The 24794-nt window shown below is 36.0% G+C and overlaps 1 protein-coding gene across 2 annotated transcripts in view; it reads left to right on the plus strand.

Annotated features, from left to right (window-relative positions):
- Nucleotides 1-24794, plus strand: part of IPO8 (importin 8) — a 48523-nt gene that overhangs the window by 14346 nt on the left and 9383 nt on the right. Inside the window, exons 6-22 of one of the 2 annotated variants that reach the window (XM_032688056.1) lie at nt 588-677; nt 1465-1559; nt 2117-2201; nt 4697-4831; nt 5685-5784; nt 7449-7525; nt 8757-8873; nt 11158-11247; nt 11927-12092; nt 12673-12833; nt 13260-13385; nt 14028-14094; nt 14786-14911; nt 15400-15497; nt 16481-16576; nt 17997-18217; nt 24190-24449. In XM_032688056.1, the coding sequence (XP_032543947.1) occupies nt 588-677; nt 1465-1559; nt 2117-2201; nt 4697-4831; nt 5685-5784; nt 7449-7525; nt 8757-8873; nt 11158-11247; nt 11927-12092; nt 12673-12833; nt 13260-13385; nt 14028-14094; nt 14786-14911; nt 15400-15497; nt 16481-16576; nt 17997-18217; nt 24190-24439 (2100 nt within the window). In that variant the 3' untranslated portion in view covers nt 24440-24449. The remainder of the gene's footprint in view (nt 1-587; nt 678-1464; nt 1560-2116; nt 2202-4696; nt 4832-5684; nt 5785-7448; nt 7526-8756; nt 8874-11157; nt 11248-11926; nt 12093-12672; nt 12834-13259; nt 13386-14027; nt 14095-14785; nt 14912-15399; nt 15498-16480; nt 16577-17996; nt 18218-24189; nt 24450-24794) is intronic. The other variant, XM_032688055.1, reaches the window with a different exon arrangement.

The raw sequence follows: 24794 nt of genomic DNA on the forward strand, positions 1-24794 counted from the left end.
GTGATGAGCTTGGTGAGGGAGTACTTTTAGGGAATCAGAAACAAAACCATATCCTACATAAGGAGCAGCTGGAAAATTCTTACTGGGGGTTAAAAAGTTAAAATAATTTGTTATTATATGGGGGGAGTTTTAAAAATATACCAGTATCCTGTTTTCTTCTCAATAACTTACCTGAATATTGTCACTTGCTTGGGTATTGTAGAGAAGTAAAGATGTATTAGATAGTAGCGAGGTAGTAATAAGGAGCATGTTGGGTTTGCTAAAATGCTGTTGGTTTGCCCAAACCCCATAATACAGACACTGCTGGGTCCCTAAAAGGTAACTGGGCTGTTGTGAAGAAGAGAAAGGAGCAAAAAGGATTGGCAAGTTCTCAGATCAAGGAACTTTCCTTAAATTGTGTCTGCTCAGAAATTCCTCTGTAAATTGTACCAAGAAGGATGCAATTAAAGTATTATTGATAGCTAACCTAATTAGTTTTAATTTTACTTAAAACCTCATCTTCCTCAGAATGTAACTACTGTAGAAAGATCTACCTTTTACAGGGAAAAGTAGTATTTCATACCTGTGGGGTTTTTTTCTTATTTCAGTATGCACTGCCACTCCAGTTGGTGAATAACCAGACTATGACTCAGTGGATGGAGATCTTCCGGACTATCATTGATAGAAATGTACCTCTGGTAAGTGTTAGCTTTATAAAGACCTCTGATACTTGTTGTGTTGCCATTTGAGGAGCAGTCAGTGTAAGCATTTTCTAAGTGTTCTTTTTTTAAGATACTTTTTTAAGATTCTTGTCCTTGGAATAAGTTGTATTTTTGACAGAATTGCAAGCAAGGTCATGTAAGATCTCCGAATTTCATTGTCTGAGATAGAGACACAATGAAAACTTAAATCCTGGAGTATTTTGCAAGTTTCCAGGTTTCTCTCAAGCAAAAATCGAAAGCTCATCACAAACCTGTAATTTGTCTCTGTTCTTCATTTTATTTCATCCATGATTCATATTTCCCAAAGAACGAGATAAAATTAGTAATTAAATTCTTGTTTGTGTGTGTACAGCATTAACTGGCATTTCCTAAGTTTTCTAGAAAATTATTTCACAACCTTAACTTTCTTGTAACAGCTTTTGCATTAGTATATGGTTAGAGTGTATATATTCGGAGTTATTATCATGCTTGATTTTTAAACCAGAGTGCATGTATTATTCAAGCATATCTGAGAGTTTTCATGTTTTAAATATGCATTATTTTGAAAATTAAAGCACAGGCATTGTGCAGGTATAGCACATATACATTCTATTGGCTAATTAAGATAATTGAGAGCTCCTGAATGTTAAATAATTGTTAACAGAACCAAAGCTTTAGTCGATACTGTGCCTTTTACGTTACTTTACTCACCAAGGAATGTTTAAAGCATAGTTGATCTCAGTAAATCACACTGCTAATTTAAAACAAGTGTGTTTATTTGTAGGAGACTTTGCAAATTGATGAAGATGATAGACCCGAGCTGGTGTGGTGGAAGTGCAAGAAGTGGGCATTGCACATTGTAGCTCGTCTCTTTGAGCGGTAACAAACTAACAAACCTATTAAAACCTTTGGGTTACAAACCTGTCCCCTTACTTGAAGTGCAGTTAGACAAGACAGTTTAATCAATTTAACAGCACATGGTCACTGGAAAGGTTTTCCTGCTGCTGTCCTTTGCCTTGCACTGGCACAGCCACTGTTCTGAACTCTGAGTGAAATGATTTGACTCTCTAAGATGGCAAGAAACTCACCTCACAGGAAAAATCAATCAATCAATTTTGCTATATCCAGCTGCAAGTGTTTATAGTCTCAAAAATATAGGCAGGGGAAGATTTGAAAAGAAATCCATAAACATGGAAGTTACAGAACTTATGACAAAAGGTCAGCGATACTTACTTGACTATAATATTGTACCTTATGATAATTTAAGAAAAGAAAAGGAAAGTGGGGCGTTGTAGGAGAAATGATGTCTTGGAAGGAACCTGTGGGAAAGGTTTCCTTTGCTGATGCAGGGTCCTCTGTGGTTTAGAAAGTACTGTGTTTTCCTGACACAGTGGACTTCTCACAATGTAAATATCTGTGTCCTTTTCTTCCTGAAGGTATGGAAGTCCTGGAAATGTAACTAAAGAGTACTTTGAATTCTCAGACTTCTTTTTAAAAACCTATGCTGTGGGCATACAACAGGTAAGCAATTTCATAAGTAATTTTATGAATTGCATCAGTTTGACTGAAGAAATGTGTTACTTTTTAACAGTGCACTTGTAACAAAGTTCATTGGTTAAACAAAACTGAAGGGAGTCAGGCAGGTTTTCCTTTTAGAGATTTAGAAGTTCTTTAGAACTCGGTGCCATACAACTGAGGTATAATAACACATATTTTCAGCAATTTGAAAACCTCTGCAGGAAAATTCTCAGAAAAGGTGAGTGCTGATGAAATGCTGTTATCATCATGAATAAACATTCTTGATATAACTGAGAGAAGAACTTGATGCAGAGATCTCACTTCATAGAAGGGTATATTTTTAGACCAGTTTTTACTAAGTGCTTTTACTGCAAACTACTTAGACGTGGTAATCCAGTGATACTGTTTTATTTCAGGAAGATACAAGCAGATTAGAAGATTTCTGGAGAACAGCAATGAAAGTTATTTTATACCTGGAAAGCATATTATATGAAAATATACCATAAATTCACAGTTTCCAAGGAAATTATTTTTGTTGGGGAGCGCTAATTATTTGTGGTTAACATGGTGTGTGGAGACAGTTAAGTTCTGATGAAGTTGCATAGAAGAGAGGCAGTTCCTTGCAGAGTTTTCTGTGTTTCTCTGCCAGCTCAACTGTGAGCTGGGAGACCCTGGGAGCACAGGCTTCCAGCATTTCCCTGGTTGTGGTAGAATGGCTATAGATACTGGGTTCTTGAAAACCTGAGAATGCTGGCTTCCAAGCTCAGATGTTTTTGGCCTAGCTCCTGTTTGTCATTCAGCCATATGCTGGATGACTGGGAGCAGTAGTTCCCATGCCTTTGGCTCACTGAAGCTCTTGACTGTCCAGGCTTACGGGTTACATATTCAAAACACACCCCTAAGAGGCCAAGAGTATGCAGAACACTCTCCTGCTAGTGATTTTCTTTGGTCTGTAAACCTCGAAAAACACCCAGGAATGCACTTTTTCAAGTGACAAATGTTTGGATAATTCATATTTCCAGAATATGTGGCTCCTTAGCATGCTGCCAGATTAAATATCCTTGACATGGCATCTGCAGGGTTTTTACAGTTTAAATTTGTGGTGTCTTTGATACAGGGTGCCAGGCTGTTGTTGTCACTTGAAGTCAAATTTAAGCTAGATTTCAAAACACCAGGGTTGTCTGCAAAACAATTACTTTTCTCCATCCAGTTTGACATCAGAATAGTTTATCCATTGGTAAGAACTAAGAAGAGGAATGGTTGTGGTAAGGCCATGAATTTAATGAAAAGGGAAAGAGCCTGATATCTATTCTAAATTCCCTGCAATGTCACTCCTGAGTGGACAAGTGGACTCCCATGGGCAGTTATAATTTGAAATACCTGAAGTTTGTTAAGGTATTAAGCTGTGTTGCCGAAGGGACAGTTTAGCTTTCAAGATAAGTGGACTGAATGATCTGTACACTTCTTCAATTTCTGGTTCTTAAATGGTGATTTGTCACGTTTCCTTGCAGAGTTAGTAAGAATTCTGTTGTGAATATTACATTACTAAGCCTTCGTTACTTATTCATCGGTTGTTAAGTGCTGACATTTTGCTCGAGTCTGTATAAGATATAGACAATTCTTGTCCAAGAAGAGTGTCATATAAAAGGCTTAAGGTCAGACTTAGTATTCCTAATGAGGAACTGTATGCAAAATAAAATTTATTAAAATGTTCTAAAGAATTATGAAGCAGAATTGTTCTACTGGAACTAAATGACTCAGTATTTTGTTATGCATTGCCCTTGATTTTTATTGTTATTCATTTACATGCCAGTTCTTTACACCTGCTAATAATTCATCTGCCATTAGTGAAAATTAGTGGCTTTGAACTGTGGGGTCTTCTTAGTAGAGCAGACTTTTATATTAAGGAAGCTTTATGTGATAGAGTTTGTAATAGCATGCTAGTTGATACTGTCTGGTTGTATAGGTAACTGAAGTTAAGAGTTTTGCATCTCTTCTGATTCACAGATTTAGGTGAACCTATTTTTCTTTCCTAATTTAGTATTTCTATTCTTATCGCTTTCTTCCAAAGTAATTTGTCTTCTTTAGGAGTCTGTTCTTAAATATGAACACAGACACCACTTAGCAGATATAGAAGCCACCAGTTTGAAAATCTCACTGTGCCTTTTCCTTATCTATTCCAGATTTTGCTGAGGCCTCTGTAAACTGAGCCTCTGAATATTAAAGTATATCTTTTGTTTATAATTGCAAGCGATCACATGGTAGGGCTAGTAGTAAAGGTGGACATGTACATAAATGTTTGCAGGATTAGAACCTTGATATTTAAATCATTTATGATTTTTGGGTCAAAGGCATAATAGTGATTTTTAACTCCAGAACCTCTACTATAAAACTAATTTATCTGTTCATGCATATTCACTGAAGAGATGCACTGGATGTCTATGCATGAGACAGAATTTTTAGTCTTAATTTATAATATCAATTTGTCATTTCTTTAGGTTCTATTGAGAATCTTAGACCAGTACAGGCAAAAAGACTACGTTGCACCACGTGTTCTTCAGCAAACGTTAAATTATCTGAACCAAGGGGTTATTCACTCTGTAACATGGAAGCAAATGAAGCCACACATACAGGTCAGTGCATAAAACCCAATCATAAACACTGCATGTCAGAGTGATTATAAAAAAAAAACCCAAAACCAACTCCCCTCCCCAGTTTTGCAGTTTTATACAAGATTTTCTGAATCATTTGGCGACTGATTTGGAAAAAAAACCACAACCACATTCATGTAGAAATGCTTTTTTTTCAATATTACAACTACCTTTTATTGCAGGTACTGTTAACTCAATCAAAGATTCTGTTCCATAAGTTCTGTATTTTTATTTTTGAAGTCTACTAGACAGTCATAATGTTCTGCCTTTTATTAGTTGCTAACTGTCTATAGATTTGGGAAATTCACATTTGATAATAGTGCAAAGATAGTGAGCAAAGAAAACGTTAACCTAAAAGAGCTGAAGTCTGTTTTAAGGATGTGTTTTATAAGTGAACTAAGAGCAAATGAAAAGTGATTTCCTGCTCTTATTTTTTCATATCATAAGCTCCCCTGTTGTAGCTCGTTAATTCCGTGACTGTTAAGAGAAAGAATTCTGAAATCTCTTCTCATGCTAAGTATTGCATTGGTAAGGTCCTTCTGCAGAATGCAATGTTCTGCTGTTTATAGGCTATGTCCTGAAGTATTATTTTGTGTGTGGTACTGTATTATTGTAAAGATAGATTATGTAATTACTGCTGCTGTCTGGGACTGTTGCAAAAGGAAATTACGTATAATACTGTAAGTTTGTTTCTGTTCGACAAAATAAAAGAGCACTGCTTAAAGGAATATTGCTCTTCAGAAAAGTAGGTAGTAAAGTAGTGCATGGTGGAGGGAAGCTGTACTGGAGTTTGATTTTGTCTGTACTTATGTGTATTTGACTTTTCTAAAATTAGAGTATAACAGAAGAGGTGATATTCTCTCTGATGTGCTACAAAGATGAGGATGAAGAGCTCTGGCAAGAGGATCCATATGAATATATCCGCATGAAATTTGGTAATTTAGCATTTTCTTTAGGTATTTTTTCCTTTCATCATAGCTGTAACTATAGTTCCAGCCATCCCCATGCCTGCTGTAATGTCTCTGTCTTCACCACCAGTGTCCTGAACAACAGGAATAAGAAAACAAAACCAAAATCTCACCAATGTGTAGTTAAAAGCAGGTGGCAGATCAAGCGAGTTTGGACCATTTGGCTGGTAGCTTTAAATGATTCTCTCAACATTTGTTTCTTCTTCACATGTGCTTGGAGCAGCTCAAATAGACTGGCTTGCTCACTTGTTAATACCAGTTTCAGAATCCTGGATTGCAGATGTGCCAGCTTGTCTGCAAGTCCTTGCAGCTCTCACTTTGACCAGAAGAGGCCTGACTTGCTCTTTGTCTATTGAAAATTGTCAATGCCTTCAGCATTTTTTTTCCAATTATTATTAGTAGATTGTAAGATAATTAGATATATGTATTCTTTCAAAAGACTTGGTGCAAAATCTTGGGAATATCGCATAGAACCATATTATGAATAATTACTTCTATTAAAAGAGTCATGTCATTGAAAAAGAGAAGGGTATTTTAAAAATACAGCAATTCTAGCTGGAAAACTCCTGCAAACCAGACACCATAGAGATATATGTGTTGCATTTGGGAATTTTTAATTAGTTGATTTGGGATTAGCATATGTGAAAACAGAGTTTAAATATTCATAGAATAATTAAAAAAGCTTGGAGAGTTGTTATGCAACAAATTAATTACAATATAACATTGATCACCGGGGTACAAATACATCACTGATTTTTCGTGTATGAATTCAATTCTTTCTGTGCAAAGAGAGAATCTTATTTTTATACGTAGCTGAGGAAGTTAAATGCAGATTAAAATTGTATTGTGGAAGGCAAAAAAACCCCCAAGTATCAAAGTACATTAAATGGAAAGTTAGTGAGGCACTTTTTGGCTTGAAACAAGAATTCCAGTAGTCTGGTAGCATTTCTTAATGATGTTTTATCTTCAAGTTTTCAGGAAAAGTTATTGTGTAATTTTAGTCACATTTTAAGATTACATTTTTAGATCTTTTAGTTTAATTTGTGTAGGGATATTTGGATTAGAGTATGTTTGCAGCCCAGATATCTTTTCCAAGATATAAATTGTATTTTCAATTTGATTAAAGGAGGTTTACTTGTAATGAATGAAGCTAAAAAGCTTCAACTTTCAGCAGATATAAAACTACCCCAGATCCAAGTAGTTTTACATACAAAAGGTTTCCCATGAGATTTTAATAAAATCAAGCAAAAAATGTGTACATATGGTATACAGATGGTACTGGAATGTACTGCTGTTCTTTCTATAAGGGCTGTAATTAAAAAAAGAGGCAGGATTTTTCATCCCTTATATACATGGTCTCAGAAGAGTTAATGAATAAATAACATATTCTTAATAAAGGGAATGATGAGTGGCAGTAGATTTGGAAGGCAATAAGTAAATGCTTTTATAAGCTATGTGACATAAGCTTGGGTCTGACTCTTAACTGTGAAGTGAAAGCAACCATGTCAATAGTTTTGAGGTTATGTATTCACCTGAATTTGTAATATCTTGAAAACAAGATGGTCTATAAAAAATTCATTACTCAGAAAAGAAAATTTTTTTGCTATGCTTTTTTCCCTCCAATTTTTTAGATGTATTTGAGGATTATGCATCCACTACAACAGCAGCACAGAATCTCCTTTATACTGCTGCAAAGAAGAGAAAAGAGGTATGAAACTGGAGACTTTTATTTATTTGAATTTTCCTTATAATGTTATTTTCCCCTTAAATTTGAAGATGCTACAAGAAGCTAGTCTTGAAAAATCTACTTGATAATACTTAATCAAATGTTTCCTGACTGAGTGCTATTAATTTTGGGAGAATTAAAATATGTGTGTATATATTTAAATAAATGGATTCCTCTTGCAGCTTTAAAATTAATCTACCAGATACAAACTGAGTTGAAATAGATGTACTGGAATAGATTTTTCCCAAGTTTACAGACAGCTTCTGTCATGGCTGTTCTGAGCATCACAAACTGTAGCAGGGGAAAAAGTGAACATGATCCTTATTAATTTTCACTGATACTATTTAAAATCCTGTTGACAGCAATGAAATTAGCAAGAGTGAAACCCATTTCATGCATTTACTTTTTAATGAGGACATAACTGTTCTGTAGAACTTTCTATATTTACAGTGATCTGTGCAAAAGTACCCAGGCAAGTCCTGCAAGGCACATGTCAGTTTGCTATAGTGGCAAGTGTTTTTCTGGGTACTGTTTTAACATCCAGTGAACAGGGAGCTCCATTTCCATGTGGGTTTTCAAAGAAGGACATAGTCTTATGTCAGGTGGAATATGACCTTTCTACTTCTTTGCTGTCAAAACAGTTCTTGCCCACTGACCTTCCTTCTCATTTTCATGATTGGTATTGAGACCATCAAAATTTCATCATCTGGGAAAAGGACATAATGGGTGTGGAAATTATATTCAGCGGTTGGTTTTGCCAAGAAACCTTTGTAAGTCTAGTCAACTTCAGAAGCTACTGCCAAAATATATGTGTATCTTCATGTATATATGTACACACACATATGTATTTATTTAATATATATGTGTGCGACAAGCCAGAAAAGAAGTTAAAGGGAAAAAAAATGGGTTAGGTACAGTTTGAGCCTCTTGCTTTTTCATCACCTTTTTTGATTTATCTCAGGACAATAACAAAAATACCTTATTTACTAGTAGTAATGTGACATTTCAAGGAAATTAATTTTGACAAGTTTGGCTAAAAAGACGAAAAAGAAACCTTCTAAATTTTAACTATGGAAAGATGCTACACATAGTACCTCACAGTTGCTTTGGCCAAGATAAAATTTATTAAGTATGTCATATGAATTTTTTAACTTAAAAAATGCTATTAAAATAATTTGACTAAAGGAGATTGTGTATTTTCTGCCCTGCATAGGTGTTACCAAAAATGATGGCATATTGCTACCAGATTCTGACAGAGCCAAACATTGATCCAAGGAAAAAAGATGGAGCTTTGCATGTTATAGGATCCCTAGCAGATATTTTACTGAAGGTAGGTGGGTAAATAAGTGAACAAGGTTGGCAATTCTTATTATCAATAGTGATTTTAAAATAGAAAAGTCTTAGTTTTTAAAGTGTGACTAGACCTTAGCCATATTTATAAGGTCTGTAGAGAGATTTCACTGTGCAATCAGAATATGAGGGTTTGTTTATTTAAAAATATTAACATTCTTTCCTGGTTTTTATATTCCCATTTTATACACAGATTTTTGTTCTCAAGTTTTTCCAAAGCTCTATTTGCTATAGAACAGTCCCTTGGTCCTCTTCTGCTTTAGTATTAAAATGGAAGTGTTAAAAAAGCAAACATGCATTCCATCAGTAAATTACCTGTGATTCTTTATCAAATTCCCCAACAGCCTGCGCTCTTGTGGGCGTCTTCTGGTTCCAGAAAAAGGTCTACTTCACATGTTGCAGGAGTGTTTTGTCTAGCTTTCCAACTTTCTTACTCTGCAATGTGTGACTCTAAGTCTTTTTTCATCAGCCAGTTAGGAGTTCTGAAAGTAACTGTGAAGAACACAGAGCCTTCCTCCATTTTTTTTTATAGACACCTTCAGAATTTTGAGTATTTTTCTGGATTCTGAATACAAATTTAATCCACACTGTGGCTCTCTAATTAACATTGATTACAGTTTCCCTTATGTTTTTGTAGATGATGGAGTCCAAAGTAAGCCCTTGTTCCATGTCAAAAGAACTGCCAAAACTTTATCACTTTTAGCATGAGAATGGTGACGTTGTGCTGGAGGCTTCCTTTTAGAAGTAGTTTATTGTATTTTATGGGAGTTGTCTCTCTGTGCAGGATGTGTCTTCATATCACAAACAACATCTTACCAACATTTACTGTCTGGTTTTTTACCAATGTACCAATCTATGATCTGATCTTAATTCCTGAAACATCAGTAACTTTTAAAGAACTTTTGTAGATTATGTTGGGTTGTAGATGCCCTCCCTCACGCTGGAGCATAACAGTGAAAGAGGAAGACATTGTTTGTGTTATGAGGAGACTTTCATATTGACTGAGGGTTTCTAAATCTATTTGTCTCTTTCCTGAGGAAAAAAAGGTTATTCCAGTATTCTACTCCTATTTGAAATTTTCAGTCCTGGAACATGAGGCTATAATATACTTTATAAAAGTTTAATAATCCCCAAACACTGCAGACTCCGTTCAGATCTGAATTTCTTGTATTTGGAATTTGGCGCATTGAATAATTCCATCAACTGTTTCTGCATAAAATATTGGATTTGTGTTTTCTGGCTGTTGAGTTGACTGAGATACAGGTTGTAAGGAGCTTGTAGACACAATGACCCTGCCTTGGCCACCTGGCTCTCCACACAACTTCAACTGAATGCACACAAACTTCTGACCTGTGTGCACAAGGGAAAGTTCTTTCCCCTTCTCTCTGATTTTTCTCTGCTCAGTTCTTCATCCACCTCTGTGATGGTTTGGGGAATCAATATGGGGAAAAAATTATGTATCCACTGGTGAAATAAAGTCTGATTCCCTAAGATACATGTCTCATTTCACCCACCTCCTATCTTAGTCAGTGAATCATTCCTTTAGGTGGTAACACCTATATATATGCTTATATCTATATATATGCTTATATCTTTTCTAGTATTCTAGGGCTATAAGGAAAGTCCCAAATCTCCATGCTGGTAGTTCTAGCTCCCTGTGAATATCTTGGGATTTTCCAAGGTTGAAATAATGAAGGATAACTCATCAAATATCCTTCTCTAACTAAGGAGATTTTTGTCACAAAGGAATTATCTTTGCCCATTAATACGCATGAAAAAAGATGTGATTTTTTTGTTGTTGTAATGTGCAAAATAATTAGTTTTGATGCTTATAGTAACCGTAGGTCATTTGAAAACTCAGATCTGTTTCATATTAAGCTTATCTTTGTCTTCAGGTATGTATATACTCCTTTGTAGGAAGATTGGAAGTACTAGGTTATTTATCTTGAATAGTTTTAAAGAAAAATCTGCCTTAATCAGATTGCCTTAAATAAAATGAAAATTCCTGTTTACAGTATTGTAATGAATAACGTAGAGTTGAATATTATATATGTACAGTTCTTTTACTTATCTGGCTTTGAACTTGCTATGCTTATGAGTTTGTTGTGTTCAAGGTATGAGATCCAGATCTCTGAGAGAGAATACCTTTATTATATAGACAAGTAATTTTATTTCTCATGGTTGATAGTTGAAATGAATTACTAGCTAGGATGAAGTATGTAAAATGAATGGTCTCCAAAATTAATTTTTGCTTACACCAACAGAAGAGCGTTTTCAAGGATCAGATGGAGCTGATGTTACAGAATCATGTATTTCCCTTATTCATGTCTAACCTGGGGTACCTCAGAGCTAGAGTAAGTTCACCTCTTACATCAATTTTGGTATTTTCCATGATTCCTTCCTTTGCAGTTTGATTTCATTCTGAATGTTAATGAAAGAAATAAAGCAAAGACATAGTAAAATTTAAAATAAAACTGTCTTACGGTATTTTTTCATCATTTTGATTTAAAAAATGATTTTTCAGGTAAATCAATTGATGGAAAGTCTGTGATATATTGTTGTTTACTTCTTAAATCGAACTTGAGAATTTGAGCAGTGGTTGTGGCCATTTTTCATTAGCAGATCTTAGTAACTAAAGTCGTTGAATGCCTGTGAAGAATAGGTAGAATTTCCACAGAGTAGATAACGTCAGTTTGAGTGTAGCTTGAAGAAAATCCTCAGGTGCTGATACCAGCCATAAACAGTTAATTTTCTTGATTTTTTTCTGGTTTTTCCCCTAGAAGGACCAAAGCTATGAATGCAAATTATGTGCACGCTGAATTTATTGGAATTTGGGAAAGGATGACGAAGAACTGCTTGAGTTACAGTAACAGCAAAACCTGTTACATTTAATGTATGAATACCCCGTAATTAAGGGGGTAAAAAAGCAATACATGGAAACAGAGAGATAGATAGTGTTGGTTTTGAATCACTTAAAAAAAATGCTTAAAAATTGCAATAGTCCCTAACTCTTTTTTTCTTTTTGTCTTGCAGTCCTGTTGGGTACTTCATTCATTCAGTGCTTTGAAATTTCACAATGAGTTAAACTTGAGGAATGCAGTAGAGCTGACAAAGAAGAGCCTGATTGAAGATAAGGAAATGCCTGTCAAAGTAGAAGCAGCCATAGCCCTTCAGACCTTAATAAGCAACCAAGAACAAGGTATGTGACAGTGATTTATCAGCTGTATGCACTGATTTATTGATTTTTTTCTTTTTTTTGTAGAGATGTGAAGGTTGGTGCAGATTTATCTAAACATTTCTACCATCTAAAGGCATATATTTAAGAACATTTCATCATGTTTAGACAGCTTCACTTGCTCATTGGTTACTGTGTACATCACAGAATTCTGACTTCTAGTTTTTACAGCAAGTCTGTGCACAAAAGAAGTTAGAATCAGCATGTTTCTTTTAACAAAGTAAATATTACCTGTCTTTGTGTGTATGTTTAAGAATGAATGCTGCCTATGTATGAGGGCAAGTATTCTCTCAAAACTGGATTTTAGCTGTAGATGACATTTCATTATTGTACAATTTATTTACTTTGTCTACTAGTTAAGAACTGTAAAAGTGCCTTGGGTATGTTTTTTGGCTTTTTTTATTTTTTTATTCAGATTAATTAAAATTCAATTTAAAAAAAATTATTTTGTTCAAGAGTAGCCAGTTACCTGGTAGTTTTGAGATGCTGTGTATTTTTGTTTATGGACAGTTGACTTCACCTGGTTTCAATTGGTTTTTTTTAGCCAAGGAATATGTGAAGCCTTATGTGAGGCCAGTTATGCAGGAGCTCTTGCACATCATTAGAGAGACGGAGAATGATGATCTTACCAATGTAATCCAGAAGATGATCTGTGAGTACAGTCAGGAAGTGGCTACAATCGCTGTTGACATGACTCAACACCTGGTAAGAGACAATAGTCCAGCAACAGTCCAGTCAGAAGCACGTGCCTAGTTTGGGAAACATTTAATGAACTTTGAAGTGCACACTGTTTAAAGTAATCTTTATAAGAGTCCACCTATAGTATTCACAGTATTTATGGTTTTCTTTACTCTGGGAAGCATCTTTAAAACCTATACGTTTTTCAAAGATACTGAATTTTGTCACTGTTTTTAATGAGCCAAGCTCTAACCATTTAATGTTTCAAAAGACTTAACATAGTCAGACTTCTAAAAAAAAGAGGAGATTTTAATTTTCTATGTTCCCCTTTCAGTGCTGACAGCTCTTAGAGATAAGGCATTGGTGCTGTTGCATTAGCTGTCTTGGCTTTGCATGACAAATTAGAAATGTGAGTTTGCTCTTGAATGTCAGGCTGGTTGGTTTTGTTCACAGGCTGAAATATTTGGTAAAGTACTTCAGAGTGAGGAATATGAGGAAGTAGAGGACAAAACAGTTATGGCCATGGGCATCTTGCACACAATTGACACAATCCTGACAGTTGTGGAAGATCACAAGGAGGTGAGATTTTCTTTCATACTTTTCTCCTATTCCACATGCCTTTCAGTCACAACAACAAGCATTTCCATGTATGTGGCATCACTTGACATGAACATGCATTTACTGGTACCAGTCAATCTTTGAATTTGAATTTAAAGCCCAGTTTACTTTTGTGATTTCTTCATTGTTTAGCTCTCAGCTTCAAGGGGAATCTATATCCTGAGGGTAACATTCTTAGCACTTTTTTGGGTAAACACTTCTTTGGAATGTGCTGATTTTGGCTGGGGTAGAGTTAATTTTCCTCACAGTGGCTAGTTGTATTACAGGCTGTTAAAGTAGAGTTTAGGGAGAAATGTTTTGCCTAAGGCTAGTTTTTTACAATGGTGACCCGTATTTGTAGGTGATTTCTTGGATAGTATTCGTAGGAATTGGTCTCCCAGTTGTGGTGCAGTGTAAGTTTATGTTTCACGTATTCACAAGAAAAGAGATTCTTTCTGTATCAGTGAGATCTTATTTGATAATAATTGTGATTTTTGATGCAGCATTTAAAAAATTGTAAAAGCCTTTTGTAAGAACTTCTCCAACTGAATTAGTCAAATACATTTATTAAATTACTGTATTTCTAATTTTTTTTTAATAAACTGCTTTATGTTTTTATTTCAGATCACTCAACAGCTTGAGAGCATTTGTTTACAGATCATTGGCCTTGTTTTGCAGAAACATGTTATAGGTACGTCTTAGAGATAACTTTTAGAAAAACCATGAAGAATTTTTTTTATGTAAAAACATGTAAATTAATTATTGCTCTCTTCCAGAACAGAATTTCATCTCTGTGTGTACTTCTTTAAAGAATAAAAAAGGCATTAATTTTCAGTTATAATTTGTTTCTCCCGATCTCCTCTTGTACATTATTCAGCTTGTTTGTTGTGTTTTGGAGGTCAAACTCAAAAGCAGAAGATGCAGTTCTGATTATAGTTCTAGCTAGTTATCTTAAAGGACTATGTCTACAATTACACTGGTCTGTTATGGACATGGTCTGCAATTAAATTACTGCTTTATCAGTACCTTGCACTAAAGAGTTACATGGTTTTGTAATAAGGCCTTTAAGAAAAAACAAAGGCTGAGAAAATAAAATATTTTTCAGTAATTGGTTAAAAGCATTGTCTTTGATGTGCTGGTGATATGTTTTTTTGATGTGTATTGATAGTGGAAAACTATGCATATTGCTGTAACTGTAGCCAACATGAGGCCTATCTGAAAGAGTCTTTTCCGACTTGTACTATTTTTCTGTGTATGATTTAGTTTCTAATTGCTGTCTTCTAGTCATTATATGACTCAGGACTTGGTTTCAGATTTCAAGGTATTTGCAAGTTAAATTTATTTTTTAAAGCACTCTGCTTCAAATTGATTCTCTTTTACAGAGTTTTATGAAGAAATTCTCTCCTTGGCCTTCAGCTTAACATGCCAGATGATTTCACCTCAGATGTGGCAACTCTTAGGTGTTCTGTATGAGGTTTTCCAACAGGATTGCTTTGAATACTTTGCAGGTACAATCCCTTCTGTTCTACTGATGTTTCCACTGTTTGAGAATTCATCTCCAAACCCCACCTTAATAAGGGTCGCTTCCATTTAGTGTCTTGGTTTAAAATGATCATGTATTTGAGTCATGCCCTGACTGTCTGTTGAGTGTGGGAGTTTAACAGGAGCATATTTAAGTAGGAGAAGGATGTTCAAATCTGTCAGTGTGATTAGTTATTGTAGGAGATCCTGAACTCAAAGAAAGCTGAAATATTCAAAACTAATGCGAAACTGCAAATTAATTAAAATGTAGTCCTCTCCTAGTTCCTCTTCTGACAATGCACCCTCCATGGTGCACTTTGTGAAGAATTCTAGAAAAGGCTTTTTCAGAGTTTGAATTTCCAATGGTATCCAAGAATATAAGCCAGTGAATTCCGTTATAGGACTACACCCTCGCTGGTTAGCACTTGCAAGGATTCCTTTAACTTTTTTCTCTTTTGCTCTCCTTGTTCTGCAGATATGATGCCTCTCTTGCATAATTATGTGACCATTGACACTGATACTTTACTGTCTAACCCAAAACATTTAGAAATAATTTATGCCATGTGTAAAAAGGTAAGGCTTCTAAATCTTACTGTTGTGCTTATCACTAGTACTTAACAAACAGTGACCTGAACATGCCAGGTGGTGGCCAGGCATTTCAGAACTAAGGGAATTTTGGTCTCAGCTCGGTTCTGAGCACATACAGCACCTTCACACTTTTAAAGTGGCATGCTTTTAAAAAATTACATGCACAAATCTGTGTGGGAGAGAGTTGCTGTTCATCTTGACTCTCTTCTATGAACAGCTATTTTGGTAAGTAGAGGAATTAATGAAGCCTGATTTCCTTGGGTTTTGTGTCTTGCAATTGGACTCCCTAGTTGTCAGCTAAGGTGCGAACTCACTTGAAGTTTTTCCTATACTTGTTTCTCCTTTATACTGAGTCTCTCATGTATAATAAGGTATGAGATCATGCTGCAGTCCTTCTCTGATCTGGGGCATTATAGAGTGTTAGGCATTTAGCTACCTGCTGATTTTTAAGAAGCTTAGAGAATTCGAGTACATTTGAGAATTCTGCTGCTTTGTCAGTTTTGATTGACACTGACCATGCTGTTGAAATGCACTGAGACAAAGCACTCAGTTTCACACCTGTGTACCTGTACACAGAAGGATTGCATACATCTTGTTTTTAGTCAGAAACTAGCCTAGAAATAGGACTTCACTTTGCCAGGCTGTTGATCTGCCAGTGACTGTTAGAATTGAAGTGAAAAAACAGAAACAATGTGGGAAACATCAGTGATTCTTATAAGTAACATTTATTTTTTTAAAAAGAGAAAGTGAGGACATAGAAATAATATAATATAACATTCTTAAAGAACTGCAGCAATTTCTTTGACTTTTTAAAGTTCACCTTTAGCCACTTATCCTTGCTTATGTCCTGTGCATGAATAGATATGTATATGCTGTGTAGAGATTTTTTGGATGTATGCAGGTGCAGGAGCACTTGCTGTCAGTGTTGTTGGTGATTAATACTGGTAAATCGTCATTCTGATTTTTAGGTACTAACAGGAGATGCAGGAGAAGATGCAGAGTGCCATGCAGCCAAACTCCTGGAAGTAATTGTTCTTCAATGCAAAGGACGGGGTATTGACCAGGTGATATATATTGAACAGGTTTTCTCTTTTACTGGTTCCAGTGATCCATCTATGGTTCCTGAGAAAAACAGTTGGAATTGGAGAATTTGAGGGAAATGTTAAGTGGAGAGAAATATGGAAATAAATAAATGAACGCATGAGAGTTTGTAAGGTTGTGGTTTTTGTTTTTGAGATGAGATATTAATGGGCATGACTAGAAAATAAATATAGACTGAATGATAAGGATATAATATGTTGTTCAGGGTTGTCTTTTTTTTGCTTTCTACTAATAGAATTTCCCTTTTGATGCAAAACACATATAATTAAAACCATTGTGGCTGAGAGTTTAACTATATATCCAACTGCAAATCCAACTACTGTTGTTTCTCCAAGCCATAGGAACTTTTTGACATTTTAAATTACTTGGTGCATTGTGTTTGGAAATGCAGATTTTTTTTCTTGTGGCTGGATTGTGATTGCAGGGAAAAACAATAACAATTTTCTGGAGTTTCTTAGAACATCCTTTTAGATAGTAGTCTTTTTTCTATTAGGGCTAAATTCTGGGCTTTATGTAATGAGCCTAAATTACTTTGATGTATCATATTTGATGTTGCCACCAATGCAGTCCATGGACTTTGGTGATAAATTTTCAGTTAATTTTACTGAAACCAGTATAACTTTACTAATATAAATCTGAAGTCATTGCAGATAAAAATGTTCCCTGAAAGTTTTTTCTTTCAAAGGAGATCTGGAAGAGTTTAAAGTGAATTCAATTCATTTGCATTGAAATAAGTGGGTGGTGGAAGGCTTAATTGATCTGTACAACTCTGTGAATTGAAATGGTTGCACACTAAACTGAAACTCGTAAACTAAAACCTTTATAATGCTTCCCAAATTTTTATAAAGTGTAAATCCGCACATTGAAATATATATATGTTAAGTAGATGTGTATTTCATTGTTTGGAAATTTGTGCATACTTGATTTTATCTGAATAAACTCACTCATTTCAAAACTTCTGTAAGAAATCTAACATCACTTTTACATTATTTAGGTAATTTAGTTTTTAATGCCTGTTAGTTTTGAAATTGTTGGGAATCTTTATTTAAAGATTAGGATGTCTTCGAGTTCTTTTCTAAACCTTTTATACAGGCTAGAACAAATTCTACTAAATGGCCCTAAATATTCTCTTCTGTGCTCAGAATAACATTGCAGTTTTTAGCTCAAAGAAGAGCTGATTTATAAGCATGTGATCAGAGGCTTAAAATGCTTTTATGCTAGGAAGTGAATGGAATGTGTTCCTAGGTTATTATACCTGGACTTCAGTTTAACTGTGGACATCAATTCTGATAAAAGTATTTTAAACTTTTGTATAATCTGGCAACAAGTATAATGACTGCTTTCTTTTTCTTTTTTTCCTTTTCTTCTCCTTTTTCTGCCCAGTGTATTCCACTCTTTGTGGAGGCTGTGCTGGAGCGATTAACCAGAGGAGTTAAAACAAGTGAGCTCCGTACCATGTGTCTTCAAGTTGCCATAGCTGCACTCTATTACAATCCTGACCTACTTCTGCACACCTTGGAGAACATCAGATTTCCACACAATCCTGAGCCCATCACTGCACAGTTCATAAACCAGTGGATGAATGACACAGACTGTTTTTTTGGGCAAGTATTGAGGGTTTTTCCAGAGTATTCAGAGTTTACCAGCAGGATTTCAGCAGCGTGTTAACTTTTTATCTGAAACACTGAATACATATTTTCTGTTCTATATTTTGTAAATTATTTTTAACTGCTCCTTTTAATGTTAAAAAACCATTACTCTGCTCAGTGAATCCCACACTGATTTTGATCCCTGTGAGTTATGCATGATCTCCTTGCATATTTATCACTGTACCATTGATGTACTGGCTGTTTGACATACTCCTAAACTTAAACTGCATTCCAACCTCCCCTGAACGTGTGTGTGCACTGCACTAGTGTGCACTTGGGCAGGAGCTGAACATTTGTAAAGTAAATGAAGGGGAACAAAGCCTGTCATCACATAGCAAAGTGTGCACTTGATGCTGAGCGGAGGTGAAGTCCAGTGCTTGACACTTAATGGTTGCTTCTCAGCTGAGATATGGAGTCTGCGAGATTCAAATCCACTTAAGGACAAAGCAGAGAGTCATAAGTAGTTAACAGCTACCTCTCACCTTCCTGCTTGGAGTTCTGTTTTGTTATTGGAGGCTGACATCTGACTGCAGGTGTATGGATAGGCTTAGAATGTGCCTTCTCTTCTATGTGCAAAGCCTATGCCAACAGACTAAATGAAGTGTGTGTTAGGAGTCATGCCATGGATGAGCACAGGCAGCTCCTGACCCGTAGATGCATACCCTCTTTTAGGTTGTCATTCTTTTCCTACCTCTTTTTTATTGATACAGTCTTGTCTCTCCAATTCTAAGCAAGTTTCCAGGGGAGTTCTTATAAGATAATTCCTCCACTCCCCAGTTGTTCAAGTAACTTTTCTCCATACCAATTCTTACTTGAGTTAATCTTTCCTGAACAGAATTATATGCTGTCTTCATATGGCTGCATTATTGCCACAGGATTCATCTTGAATTTAGAACTGTGTGGTGCATTAGAGCACTGCATTACCTTTTTTTATAACTGTAATAGAATAGTGACTTCCAATCAATCAGTGACCAAGTGGTTTATTTGGGTTTTGTTCTCAGCGTGTCCTTTGCTGTATTTTTAAAACACGTGTCAAATGTACATGGTAAAAGTTTTCCTCCCTCCTCTGTCCCAATTACTCAGTTCAATGGGACAAAGAAAGCACAACAGTTTGTAGAATTGTAGCACAGACTTTCTCATTTCAGACATTAATTCTGCACATTAATTCTGTCTGTTTTATTAGAGTGAAATCCACTTGGAGATACAAAAGAAATTGCCTGCTTTGGTGTATACAGTCTTTCTGCAAATTCCCCATTTGTGTCTGTATTTGAAGGTGTCTCTTCTTGAAGAAAAAAAATTAAAATTAGTAAATGAAACAGATAAAAAGTAGGGAAAAAGTCTCTTATTTGTTATGATAAAACTGGACCATTCTTAATATCACAAGCATTCTGACATCTTCTACCTGCTGTGTATACAAATCTCTACAGTGCAGCCTGTATCTTAGCAGAAATACATGTTATCCATGAGAAGGGTTACCTGAGTGACAAAGAAGGCATAAAGGACCCAATGGTCCCTCATTTCTTTTGGAGTGTCAATAACTGAAAAATGGCACCTTTGAGTTACTTCCCACACCTTGTCATAATTTTATTTTTAATTGCTAAATTATTTTTATATGTACCAGCTTTAGAAAAGAGCAAGATATTTTAGGATTTCCAATAATTTTTACCTTTTTTATGGTTAAAACAAAGTTTTTGAGATTCATCTCTGTGCTGTCAGTTTTTTCTACTACATATCAAATGTTGAGTGCAAACAGAGACAGTAGGAAAGAAGGCATTCCCTACAGATGGTAAACTTGTCGTTCCTTTTTTAAAAGAAATAAAAAATGAAAGAGATTTATAGCCTGAAACAGTTCATCCTGGAGCATTCAGTGAAAAACTAGCCTAGACTCAGAGGGCAAAAATGCTGTGACTCTGACTAGGCTCCAATCTCAAGTAGTCTTGTGAGTTACAACTTAACTTTTGGTTCTTCTGTGTTGCTTTTCAGAAAGCATTGGCTACTGCAGCTACCTTTCAACTAAACTCTTATTTGAAGCTGAGACATAAGTTGACAAAACCTATGAAAATGAAACACATGATCATGATGCCAGATTCTGCTCAGACTCTGCACTTGAGTGGCAGCAGCAGATTTAAAATCTCTCTTTGATCTTCTCCTACCAGCAGTGAAATAATTATCTTAAATTGCTTAAATCTAATATTGCTTAAATCTTAAAGTCACTCTTCCTTCAGTGCTGTCTCCTCAGTATGTGGCTTCCAGGTGTATGGCTTTTGCTGTAGTACTGCTTGTGAGGCACTGTGCTGTAAGGGACTTCCTCCCTTTCCCTCAGGACAGCGCTGCTTCTAGAAGATCATTTGGTTTTTTAAGAGTATTAGGGGTCATCATCTGAACAGGAGCCAGATATTCAGAGGCCTAACTGAACAGGAAAAGACAGAAATGCAAACAAAATCTGACTTTCTTGAAACCCTTTCTCGGATTGTGTGCCTGTAATGCCCATATGTCACAGGATATTTATTTATTTCTAAACATTTTCTACAATAGCTTCAAACTGAAAGGCCATTTGTAGAAACATTTGTTCCTTGCTTTCTTCCTTTTCCCTGACAGCTTAAGTTTGGGTGAGACATCTGCACAACTTATGCTTACTTTCATACTAAAAATTCTTCTCCGTTAACTAGGGTGAAAGGACTTGCTTCTAAAAAAACCCTCAATAAGTGATTTTTTTTTTTTTTTAGAAGCTGAATAGGGGTATTTGTTTGATAAGAGTTAAAGTAGAAATCCTAGTTTTCTCAGAGTTGTATATAAAGTCCTAGTCTCATTTGGTCCCAACTTTGCAATTAGAAGGAAATGGGTAATTATTTGCAGTTTGTCCAGGAGCTGTATTGATTGTAATAGAAAAGAACACAGCAAACCAGTAAAGGAAAGGCTTAGTGATGTTTCTTTGAAATACTTTCGGCTTGGTTTAAAATACAAAAGATTATAAAAGCTTTTTATCCTGTATTGGAAGGAAGTGTATTAGCAAGAAGAGGTCCTGCAGATTATGAAGACCACACACAGCTTGTTAGAAATAGACTTGGCTTGGAGTCATGTGCTGTGTGTTGTGCGTTTAACACTCCAGGCTGGATCCACAGGATCCAGGAATAAGCAGAGCCTGTGATTGTTAGGGAGGACTGTTGTGTGCTGCTGAGCAAATAGGTACAGATCTCGAAGCACAAATCACTAAGGAGAATCATACCCAGGCTCCCTCGAGCAGATGGAAGGGTGCTGAAATAATGAGCCTTTTGAAAGCAAATGAGTGGTCCTGAAACCATTTTTTACCATTACAAAAATATGTAACTGACATAAAACTCTGTTTTGCTTGTTCAGTCCTGTGAGTACTTAATACAGCTGGGGCATAGTAGAATGCTGAACTTCAGGCAAGACAGATGCTTTTCCTGCTGTTTGTCTCTGCTGGCAGGTGAAAGAAACAAGTCTCCTTCTGGCTCAGGTTCACTAAAGATGGCTTGATGCCTGGATTTCTGCTGTCCTGCTGAGTCTTCTAGTAACATGCATATTCTGGAGACATGTGTGTTCGTTCTTAAAACTCCGTTTAGAAGCTTTAAAATGGAGCATGACAAATACGCTGGCGATTTTGGTCATTTGGGCTGCTTCCCAATGATGACTCCCTTTCAGACTGCAGTGCTTCGTTTGGTGTCCCAAAAAGATAATTTAGTATGAAGCTAAGTCATTAATTACTAAGATTTTTTTTACATTTTACTGTTTTGCACTTTGCAATTGATGTTGTGTAACAGTAGCTTTTTCAAATCTGTGATAAAAGGTGGTGTCACCGGCTACTCTGGCGCATGTGACTGAAATTGCTTCATTGTACGTTGGGTCTTGAAGGAATTTCACGGCTTCCCCCTGTCAAAGATTGAGGATAGAAGTCTTGTGCATAGATTACAGAGCTTTGAATGACACTTGAATGACAGTGCTGGCAGAGAGAGGAGGTAGAAAAAGTTCTTTCCTTTGTACTTGCACTAAGGACAACTCTCCCAAAAAAGCTATGCTTCATTCATGGGTAGCATTATCTTTAGACTGGTTTTTGGTCTTCAAGGTCTTCAAGCAAAGGGCAATGAGCTTTTTTCCAACATACAGGAGTAGGTAACTTCAGCTGAGAGAAGTAAGGGATTCAGGTTTGGGTGGGTTTTTTTGGTTTGTTTTTTTTTTTTTTTTTCACAAAGCAGGCCCTGTTCCTCTTTCCTCTGTCTCAGTTTCCTTGGTTGGTTTGTATGCCATCTTTTGTGCCCCATTCCATCTGAAAAGAAAGTACTGCAGTTAGCAGTGATGGAAGGACTCTCTTTGCCTACTTGCACTTTGGTTGCATTTTTCAACACATGCAGTGAAGCAGCCAAGCCAATGTGACAAAGCGTGCCATTTGACATGCTTGTTGACTTTGTTTTTCTTGGAAGGTCTTCTGCGATCATAGTGTTCCACATGGTCATATGTAATTTATTTTTATTGTCAACTACTCTTGAGAATGAATCACTTAAGTAAACTCTAACAGGACTAACAATGTGGGAGGTACAGTGAAATCCCTCCAGATTTTTAGGCTTGTTTAAGCATAACTAAAGTTTAGAAGGCTGTAATACAGGATCACCTGTGTTGCTTAAAGGATATAATAGTTCAGTAGCATGTTACGTAGAAACTTTGATAATGAACTTGTAAGCACTTAAAAAATTGTATTTCTGTAGCAGTTTTTGAAGTGGTGGATTGAGCTGGTTGTTCCCCTGTTAGCTTTATTGCAGTCTCTGTTGCCCATCTGATGAGTTTCTCCTTTCTCAAGTTGTATTCTCTTCATTACAAAGTAAAACTTATTCAGTAATGGAAGTATCTACCAAGAGTGTAGAGGATGGCCATCTTCTGCCATCTGGAGGTTTGCTTGGTTTCTGTAGGTCTTGCTGGCACTACTTGTCCTGTGGAAGGCTTGCACAGAAGCCGTCAGCATCAAATTGAATAGTTCAAACAAAACAAGCTCCTCTCAAGCCCCCAGTTACAGAATACTGTAATTTTAGCTCAGAGTTGAATACTACTGATGTTTCCAGTAAAGGAGAACCAAAGGGTATCTGCAGAGGCAGTTACAGGCTTTTTCTGTCTTGTTTGCAGAAACTTCTGTTTCTGGAAGTGTAAATCAATTCTTACATTTAAAAGCTAGTTTCCTAACTCTGGTCACATAAAAATTTTTCTGCTACTAATTTAATGATTTTCTTTCCCTTCAATTATCTATAGTTTGTTTGTTTTACTGGAGGTCTACTCATTTGCAAGTTCCTAATTTGGGTATGCTGCCAGTTATTCTTGATAGGGTGGAATTATTTCCCTGCTTTCACCAGCGTTAGCTATGTGTTTTAAGTTAGCATCAGAAATTGGATGTATAATACAACAATTCTGATGGACTTTTAATAAGTGTGTTTAAATTCAGCTAGCCCTGGGGCTCTCCATAAATGCACCCTGTGATTCAGTGCATTCCTGCTTATCATTACTCTTCATTAGTAGTCTTTTTGCCATTTTCAGTTCCTGCAATAGTACTGCTGTCTAAGCCAAGGCAAATTAATTTTCCATCCTACTTAATTATGATAATCTGTATCAAATGCTTTATTAGAGACAAGATAGTCTACATAATTATTAAACAGTATTTATTTAGCATTACAAATTTTGCATTTGGTAATCAGAAACAGTTGCTTCAGGAATTTGACCAGTGCTTGAAAAGTGTTTAATTGTTATTGGACAAGTACTTTCCAGTGGGGCACTTGTTTCAGAACAAAGGGAATAGTTTGTTTAGGAGCTTTGCAAATAGACTTTGAACATAACCTCACATGTCCTGCACCAGGATTTTAATGCTCTCTAAATATGCTTGCATTAAAAATCTGGGTTTTTTTCCTAACAAGTCTGTGTTGTTTCAGACTCCACGACAGAAAGATGTGCATAATAGGACTGAGCATCCTAATGGAATTGCAGAACCGACCACCTGCAGTGGATGCTGTGGCTGCCCAGATTGTTCCCTCAATCCTCCTCCTCTTCTTGGGCTTAAAACAAGTTTGCGCCTCACGAGAACTCACAGAACAGGAGGATCATGCTAAAGATGAAAAACACGTTGCAGAAGATAATGGTAAAATCTCCCCTTTTCACATTGTGGATTTTGTCTGGATTTAATTTAAAGGGGGTAAGAAATTGCAGTTTGTATTTAAGACTCATTAGTCTGCTGAAAATAGCTCAGCTTACTGGGTGCATGAAAGGTCATCTTAGGAACTGATTTTTCATACCAAAATGTTTTGAAAACGTTTCAAAGTACGACAGCTAATATTTTGTGAAAGGTTAGTATTGGTTTAAGAGTAACTTGCAAGTCCACTCTTCCAGGTTATAATTATGCCCTGTTTTCTCACACTGGCAGCAGGAGTTTGCCAGGACTCCACTGGTTATATTCTTACTCCCTGGAAAGAAGCTATTCCTAGTACCCAACTATTCGAAAACCATATTTGGTTGAATTTCAAAGGAAATCCTAGCAGCA

This window comes from Chiroxiphia lanceolata, chromosome 5 (assembly GCF_009829145.1).
Source record: "Chiroxiphia lanceolata isolate bChiLan1 chromosome 5, bChiLan1.pri, whole genome shotgun sequence".
Classification (NCBI taxonomy): domain Eukaryota; kingdom Metazoa; phylum Chordata; class Aves; order Passeriformes; family Pipridae; genus Chiroxiphia; species Chiroxiphia lanceolata.